Below are 9,649 nucleotides of genomic sequence, written 5' to 3' on the forward strand. Positions count from 1 at the left end.
CTTATAATTTGTTTCAAATAAATCTCAAGGTATTACAGATAAAAGTTAAATCTCTACCCAAAATAGAACACACACACAATAAAAAAATAACTTGCAACCTTTCTTTCTCTTTCACTAGCGGCAGGAGCATGGAGACCCTGTTGAAAACTTTTTGTGCACTCTTTTTGGTACCACTCAGGAGAAGTACACGTTTCAGTAATAATTTATTACTTAGTGAAGCAGAAAATACGTTAACGTAAGCGAAAATGTTTTCCTATTTTATTTTGCAAAAAAAAAAAAAAAAAAAAAAACAGTTCAATACAATAGCATAGTCGAAACAACAACTTGAAAACTCAATTAGGCCTACAAAATCCCGCAACAATAAAATTGCAGGATTATTTTATATATTGTTTATATTTTAGCCTTTTTTCTTATAGATTTTGTTTTAATATTTTTTTTTTTTTTTTTTTTGCAATAATGATCTTCGATAAAAGTAAGGAAAAAACTGAAAATATAAAACTTTGTTATTGTAGAGAACACTGAAAGAAATTGTATTAGTTACAGATGTAATTTACTTAATGTCTGGTGCAATCAGTGGCCAAGGAGGCAAAATTTGTTAACAAATACATGTTACCCAATAGTCGCGTGATACATTACGAATAGTTAAGGACGATTACCTAATGCTGGAATATTCATTGTCCAGTCATAGTCTAGTCATAGTCTAGTCATAGTCTAGTCATAGTCTAGTCATAGTCTAGTCATAGTCTAGTCATAGTCTAGTCATAGTCTAGTCATAGTCTAGTCATAGTCTAGTCATAGTCTAGTCATAGTCTAGTCATAGTCTAGTCATAGTCTAGTCATAGTCTAGTCATAGTCTAGTCATAGTCTAGTCATAGTCTAGTCATAGTCTAGTCATAGTCTAGTCATAGTCTAGTCATAGTCTAGACATAGTCGGTCAAATTATTGACTCATGCTGAGCTATGGCTTTACTTATGTTTTAAGCAATCTTATCACTTTGGAAAAAGTGTAGTTACAACCATAATTAAAAAATTAAACGCCCACAAAAGCAGGTGAGAAATATATAAAATTATATATACCTTACCAAAACCCTTTTGTCTGTTAACTTACAACTTAGTTTTTCGTCAAACTGTTCGAACACTCTTATCCAGATATCGGAACTTGTGTTGTATTTAAAAAAAGTCATGCAATTGAGACGACCTAAAGATTTGGGACAACAAATTGAATCCTTTTACGGTCTTAAATATCTCTGGATGAATTGGACCATTGTCGGGATGCATCCACCAACTAATTTAAAGGCTATATGGCGCTTTACTTATTATATATATGGAGTTATATTAACATTAATTGCCGGTTTCGGTTTGCCAGTCACAATGTTAGCGAATCTCTGGTTTATTGACTCGCGACAAGAATTGGTAGCAAATCTTTCTTTAAGTACAACCATAGCTGTTGCTGGATTAAAACAATTTACCCTATGGATACATTTACGTCGCTTACTTAAATCAAATGTATTTTTAAAACTTCTAGATGAGCGCAGTAATCATAATCCCCAAGAACGTATGAATATTTTAAATGCTATACGTTACTGTCATCTGTACTATGCGATGTACACTTTGACTTATTTTATTTGTGCCTATGGTTTTGCCTACATTGGTTGGTCCAATCACAGATTGATCTATAGTGGATGGTTTCCTAGATTCTTTGACAGTCCACGCGCAAACTACTTGGCAGCATTTACATATCAAAATATAGCCCAAACAACTTTAATTTTCCAGAATGGCAACAATGATATGTATCCTTTATGTTACCTATCCCTGATAATTGGACATTTGGACTCATTAGCTGAACGTATAAAAAGAATTGGTGCAGATAAGAAATGTTCGATTGAAGAAAATGTCGAAGAATTAAGATTGTGTATATTGGATCATAAGAATCTCTTGGAGTAAGTAAGGAATGCGAACGATAAGGAGAAAATCAGTAATTAATTTACTTATATTACAGTTATTTCGAATGCATACGTCCCGTTATATCTAGCACTCTTTTTTTGCAATTCTTCATAACCGCCTTTGCTCTCTGTTTAACCGCTATCAATTTAATTGCTTTTGATCGTGATGTAACCGAACAATTTTTTGCAATTTTTTATTTAATTATTATATTATTTCAAATATTTCCCACCTGTTGGCATGTCAATGTTCTCATGGAGAAGAGTGATTATTTAACGACAGCAATGTACAGTTGTAATTGGATGGATCAGAATCAGAAATTTCGTAAAATGTTAATAATATTTATGCAACGTTCACAAAAAACGAATACAGTATTGGCTGGCGATTTGGCACCCGTAACATTGCAAACATTTTTGGCGGTATGTTAGTGTCAATATGATGACAATTTACTAAAAATTTTAACTTAACTTTTGTTCTTATATTTCAGATAATTCGTTTCTCATTTTCGATGTTTACGATTTTCAGCAAAGCATAAAAATATATTTCAAAGAGAAAAAAATGCATTAAATTATGGTCAAATAGATATTTAATCAATAAAGTTCGAATTGTAATAAAACAAAAATGCATTTTTAATATTCATATGTATATATCTATGTATGTAACGCGATAACTTCTAGTTCACTTCAAGTTCAGTTCTAGTTCAGTTCTAGTTCAGTTCTAGTTCAGTTCTAGTTCAGTTCTAGTTCAGTTCTAGTTCAGTTCTAGTTCAGTTCTAGTTCAGTTCTAGTTCAGTTCTAGTTCAGTTCTAGTTCAGTTCTAGTTCAGTTCTAGTTCAGTTCTAGTTCAGTTCTAGTTCAGTTCTAGTTCAGTTCTAGTTCAGTTCTAGTTCAGTTCTAGTTCAGTTCTAGTTTTAGTTCAGAACATTTCTAAATATAGAACGTTTTTTTTTTAATATAAAGTATAATAATTAAAATTGCGTTATTAAAAGATAATTGTTGCTAAAAATTTAACTATTACGTACATGGACATGTGTTTTTAATTTAGTTTAAATTACCTGAAACAAAGAGGTAACAGATTTTACGTTATAGAAAGCAAAAATAAAGACATTTCCTTAATATTTCACAGTGAAATATGTATACACTGAAAAAATGATTGCAGTTGTAATAACTATATTTTAGAAAAATTAAGTAAATTTTTTATTAGAAATATAAAATTAACCAGTTTTCAAATAAAATTTCACCTTTTAATATTATTAAATAAATTCAATTATTACACTTCTATTTTCTCAGTGTAGTTACAGTACTAATTACAAAAAAATTGACACACCCACAAAAAGTTAAACAATGAATATAAAAACCCTTTGGAGTATTACTATAGACCTTAGTTGTTTATCGACCATTACATACACACTTCGAAGGAATATAGTACAAGGAAAGCAAAAGCAACAGCAAATGGCAGTAATGCAAGCTAAAGATTTAGGACAACCATTAAACTCCGCTAATGGTTTCAAATATCTCTGGATGAATTGGTTTTTTGTGGGTATGCATCTACCGCCTAATACTAAATCAATTTTATGGGGCATCCTGTACTACACATATTCTGCAGTATTTAATTTACTGGCCAGTGTCTGTCTGCCAGCCTCAATGTTAGCCAATCTCTGGCTTATTAACTCATGGCAGGAAGTTGTGGCAAATCTTTCACTTACAACTACCATTGCAATAGCACCATTTAAACAACTGGCCGTCCTTGTACATCGACGAGCATTACTTAAAGCGAATGAATTCTTAAAGCCATTAGATGAGCGTAGTAGCCATCAAGACCGAGATCGTAGAATTATTCTAAATACTACACATTATTGTCATCTTTACTATATATTTTATATTGCAATCTACTGCTTTTGTGCCATTGGATTTGCCTATATTGGCTGGATCAATGACCGATTGGTATATAGTGGCTGGTTTCCGAATATATTGACCGATCCAAGGTCAAACTATATTCTGGCATTCGCTTATCAAAATTTTGCTCAAACTTGTTTGGTTTTTCAAAATGCCAACAACGATGTTTATCCTTTGTGTTATCTGTCGATGGTTATAGCACATTTGAAGACATTAGCGAATCGTATAGAAAGAATTGGTATGGATAAGAAAAAACTAACGGCTGAGGAAAATATCGAAGAGTTGAAGATGTGTATATTGGATCATAAGAATCTGTTGGGGTGAGTAGAGTAGTTATTTACGAAAAGAAAGAAAAATAAATAGATAGACAGATAGGTAGATAGATAGATAGATAGATAGATAGATAGATAGATAGATAGATAGATAGATAGATAGATAGATAGATAGATAGATAGATAGATAGATAGATAGATAGATAGATAGATAGATAGATAGATAGATAGATAGATAGATAGATAGATAGATAGATAGATAGATAGATAGATAGATAGATAGATAGATAGATAGATAGATAGATAGATAGATAGATAGATAGATAGATAGATAGATAGATAGCTTCTTGTTTGTCTTTTTGCTTCTTTGCTCCGATATCTACTGTTGCCTTTAAAGTACAACTTTTCAAATTTCTTTTAAGGATGCTTATGGTAATTTTAATATTAAAAGTTTTTTCTCTTAGTTTTTATAAAATTTTCTCCTTTACCGAAAAAAGGCTGTATTAGTTTAGTTTTTAAGTTTCTCTTTAGTTTTTCCCCAAAATTGTTATTTTACATTTTAAAATAATCAAATACTTTAGCTCATTATCATGCAAATCATGGCTAACCAGGCTTTTTAACTTCCATTACTAGAAACGTTGTTTGTAAAGCCTTTTTCGTTTGTTTGCCTTTATCCTTAGAGTTTTTAATTCATCACTCAGTGAGTGAAGTTGGGCAAAAAATAAACTTTTTCCATGGCAAAAACAATTTTTCCAAAATTTCCCAAAGAATCACTAGAAAATCATCTTGTCATCGTGAACACACATTATATGGTCGCAGCAAGTGGTGTGTGAATGTAAACGATTTTGCCTTAAGAAAAATAATCAAAGTTTCTTTTAATTTTGCTTTTGGAAGAGTTCTGTTTTATCTTTTTTTTTTAAAGAAAAGGAGGAAAAATTGCAAACACGCTTAAACTTAAAATAACACGTCCTACAGAGTCAGAGTGCAGAGAGTAGAGTGGTAAACTCGTGTAGTTAGTGAAGTATTGCTTGAATTGTGGAATGCTTTGAAATACACTTGTCTTAACAAGAATCCAGTAATACTAACAGTGGGACGAAAATTTGATAAATTTAAAGGATCTTTTGTTACGATTTCTAGATTGTTAGAGAAATTCAAAGCAATTAATCAAATTTCCATTCTAAATTTTGAAGTTATATAAATAATTACACAAACTTTTGTTCCACTGTTCTTTAATAAGTATTATTTAACTTAAAACCACCACGTTTTCGTTAGACACAAAACTACGCACACACACATACATACAATAGTGATTGAACACAATATTTGTTAGAAAAAAGAATTACAACTACATGTGAAATCCAAAAATAAACTTATAAGTGGTGTCAAAATAAGCCCATAACTCCCCACATAGTTAGTATTTGTTACTGCGTGTGTTGTAAGCTTTTTTTTTTTTGTTGAAAATTTTGTGGCTAAAAGTACTTAGCATATCATCAACATTTAAAACAGGTGCCATGTATACACATCGAATGGCTTTTAACAGCTCTTTTCAAACACAATTTAATCCTTTATTTTATAGTGGATTTGGCCAAGACCCAATGGGGAAGTTTTTAGTTAAAGAAAAAACATTTAAAATCAGAAAATTTGGTGTATTTTTTAAAAAAAGGGGAGTTGTCTGTATGGTCAAGAAGTGATAGTTAAGTCATTTCAAAATGGGTTCTTATATGGACAAGGCCAATTGACCAGCCTATTGACTAGCTTTTTTATTATTTTTTGATTTGACTGGTCTATGTTTTAACTGGTCCATGATTTAACTGGTCTATGGACTAACCAATTGACTAGTTTATGATATGTCTATGGACTAGTCTATGGAATAACCAATTGACTAATCTTCTTAATAGCCTATTGACTTGTATATGGACTAGTCTATTGACTTGTCAATGGACTAATCTATTGACTTTTCTATGGACTAGTCTATTGACTTGTCTATGGACTAGTCTATTGACTTGTCTATGGACTAGTCTATTGACTTGTCTATGGACTAGTCTATTGACTTGTCTATGGACTAGTCTATTGACTTGTCTATGGACTAGTCTATTTGTCTATTGACTTGTCTATGGACTAGTCTATTGACTTGTCTATGGACTAGTCTATTGACTTGTCTATGGACTAGTCTATTGACTTGTCTATGGACTAGTCTATAAAATAGCTTATTGACTAGGCTATGGAATATTATATTGACTAGTCTATGGACTAACCTATTGACTTGTATGTGGACTAGCCTATTGACAAGTAGTCAATTGATTAGCCTATGGACTGTTGACTAGTCTGTGGACTAGCCTATTGACTAGTCTATGGACTAGCCTACTGACTAGTCTGTGGACTAGCCAATTCACTAGTCTATGGACTAGTTTGTAGACTAGCCTATAGAATAGTCAATAGCCTTTTTTCAAGTCTATGAACCAGGTTATTGACTTGTTTATGGGCTTCTCTAATGACTAGACTTTTAACTAGTCTATTGACTATCCTATTGACTAGTCTATGAACAAGAATTTTGTCTAGTTTATGGCCTAACTAACTGACAAGTATATGAATTACCTTATTGATTAGTCTATGGACTAGCCTATTGACAAGTCTATTGACTGATCCATTGACTAGTGTGAAGATTAGGCTTTTGACTAGTCTATGGACTAGTCTACTGACTAGTCTATTGACTAGTATTTGGACAAGTCCATAGACTAATCTGTTGATAAGTCTATTGACTTTAGTATTTAATAGTATAAAGACTACCTTATGGACTAGTCTATGGCTAGTCTTTTGATTAGTCTTCGGACTAGTCTATTGACTGGAGTATTTAATAGTATAAAGACTAGCCTATTGACGAGTCTATGGACTAGTCTAATAACTAGCCTATTGTCTAGTCTATGGACCAACTTGTTGACAAGTATATGAACTAGGATAGTGATTAGTCTATAGGCTACTGACTAATTTAAGGACTAGCTTCCTTATTGATTTGTCTATAAACCAGCCTTTTGACAAGTCTTTGGACTAAAATATAAATTTTTCTATGGACTAGTCTATTTGGATTATATCGAGATTTAAATCTACCGTTATGACTCAAAATATCAAAGTAAAATGAAAGAATTCTCATAAAAGACTCAATTTCCTACTGATCACTAAAATATCTCCCTTAAAATATATATTTATCTGTGTGTGTGTTTGTGGGAAAAATACTTTAAAATAATAGAATAAAATCAGTATAACTTTTTGGCATGACAAAACTCTAAAATAACAATGAAAATCGCTTCTCTTTTCCTCCCGAAAATAGAGAAACTAGATTAAAATATGCGCAACATAAAACAGCAGCAATGGCGACAACGAACAACAACAAAAAAAAAAACATTTTAAAACTCAAATGCATTAAAGCATTAAGTAGACGACAACTGAAACGGAAATTGTTCGAAAACAAAACTGAATTCTGATTATAATAGGAACGAACCGAACAACAACAACAGCAACTTGCAACTGTAACTAAGACAAAATACAAATTTTAATTCAAATCTAACAAAATAAATACAATTAAAACTATAATCAATCAACAATAGATAGAAGTAGGGTTCTATAGTTGAAACGAAAAGTCGACTTTTCGAATTTTATCGATTTTTTCCGACTTTTTAACTATTTTCGGCTTTTTTTGATGTTTTTCGACTATTTTTTACTTTTTTCGAGTTTTTCTGACTATTCTAGAGTTTTTGACTTTTTTTCACTTTTTTAAAATTTTCGACTATTTTTTACTTTTTTCTACATTTTTTGAGTTTTTGACCTTTTCCGACTTTTTGACTTTTTTTCGACTATTGTTTTACTTTTTTCGAGTTTTCCGTCTATTTTAGAGTTTTTTACTTTTTTCCACTTTTCTCGACTGTTTTCGACTTTTTGACATTTATTTACAAAGTCGACTTTTTGACATTTATTTACAAAGTCGACTTTTCGACTTTTTTGGAACAAAATAGTCGACTTCGACTTTTTTGAAACAAAATAGTCGACTTCGACTGTTTTGGAACAAAATAGTCGACTTCGACTGTTTTGGAACAAAATAGTCGACTTCTCTTTTTTTGGAGCAAAATAGTCGACTTCGACTTTTTTGGAACAAAATAGTCGACTTCGACTTTTTCGACAAAAAGTCGATTATTCGAAAGTCGATTTATAGAACTCTAGATAGGAGGCCAAATTGGGTGAATTTTGTTACTATCATGGACCGATCTATCAATAACAATATTATAAGAAAAGATATTGAAAACACATTGTTAACAATTTCACTAAAATTATATAAAATTTCCATTCTCTTTCAGTTATTTCGAATGCATACGTCCCGTCATATCGGCCACATTATTTTTACAATTTTTCATTACCGGTTTTTCACTGTGTATGACAACCATCAATTTAATTGCTTTCGATAGTGATATAACACAGAAATTTTTCGCTTCTATATATTTGGGTGTCATTCTCATTCAGATATTTCCCACCTGTTGGCATGTCAATACGATAATGGAGAAAAGTGACTACTTAACAACAGCGATGTATCGTTGCAATTGGATGGATCAAAATCAGAAATTTCGTAAAATGTTAATAATATTTATGCAACGTTCACAGAAAACGAATACGGTATTGGCTGGTAATTTGGCACCGGTAACATTGCAAACATTTTTATCGGTAAGTTTTTATTTATTATTATTTGTTGTTTCTTTTTTTATTATTATATATGTTTATATATTTTGCAGATAATACGTTTTTCATTTTCCATGTTTACGATCTTTAGCCAAGTTCAAAATTAAAGTTTTGGGGTAAATAAATATTGAAATAAATGAAAATTATGGAAAAATGTAAAAACACATCTTCGCCTTCTGATTTGTACTTTTTAAATCATTATTATAAATGTACTTTAACAAAATCGGCAGAGCTTTTATGTAAAACTGCCAAAGTTCGTAATGATCGCACCATATCTGTCTCAATTTGCACTTACCCAACACTTTCTTAAATACAGTTCATAAACACAGTTTTTCATCAAAAACTAAGTAGGAATAACTAGTTTTAGTCTATAGACTAGCCCCATAATTAACCCATGTACTAGCGTATTGAATAGTCAATAGACTAAATGAGAATTACAAAGATTCTGAATAAAAAATAACCAATTACTTGTGTATAACTGTTAACTATTAAACAAAATCTATAACAAAGACCATATACTTTTGTTGAAACTTATTTCATTTAAAAAATAACATTATTAAGTTGCACAACTACTTAATTACATACATAGCTACGTATGTCTTATACATACATACCCACTTACCTTATATACAAATGCACATATTTATGTAAAGTAGTTCCTTTCGTAAATAATCCTTAAAATTACACTTGTGTTAAAGATAAAACAAACACAACGGCATGTATGCAAATAAATACTACTAGTGAAGGAAAATGAAAGAAGAAATCAAACATAAATACATGTAAAATTTACTTCCTTACTAACGTATGAATAAAGAGCTTG

General features: G+C 31.0%; 1 protein-coding gene across 1 annotated transcript; it reads left to right on the forward strand.

Moving 5' to 3' along the window:
• Positions 1 to 3,391: 3,391 nt before the first annotated feature.
• Positions 3,392 to 9,215, forward strand: LOC111685321 (odorant receptor 7a-like). Its single transcript, XM_023447578.2, has 3 exons — positions 3,392 to 4,155; positions 8,454 to 8,814; positions 8,883 to 9,215. The coding sequence occupies exons 1-3, from the start codon at positions 3,392 to 3,394 to the stop codon at positions 8,934 to 8,936; spliced, it is 1,179 nt and encodes a 392-aa protein (XP_023303346.2). The 3' UTR covers positions 8,937 to 9,215.
• The last annotated feature ends 434 nt before the right edge of the window (positions 9,216 to 9,649 follow it).

Source organism: Lucilia cuprina, chromosome 6, assembly GCF_022045245.1.
Source record: "Lucilia cuprina isolate Lc7/37 chromosome 6, ASM2204524v1, whole genome shotgun sequence".
Classification (NCBI taxonomy): domain Eukaryota; kingdom Metazoa; phylum Arthropoda; class Insecta; order Diptera; family Calliphoridae; genus Lucilia; species Lucilia cuprina.

Bases quoted from the DNA above. Each gene is read 5' to 3' on its own strand.
- LOC111685321 (XM_023447578.2), top strand. From the start codon at position 3,392: ATGGCAGTAATGCAAGCTAAAGATTTAGGACAACCATTAAACTCCGCT. The intron at 4,156-8,453 runs GTGAGTAGAGTA...ATTCTCTTTCAG, and splicing joins GATCATAAGAATCTGTTGGG to TTATTTCGAATGCATACGTC. The intron at 8,815-8,882 runs GTAAGTTTTTAT...TATATTTTGCAG, and splicing joins CATTGCAAACATTTTTATCG to ATAATACGTTTTTCATTTTC.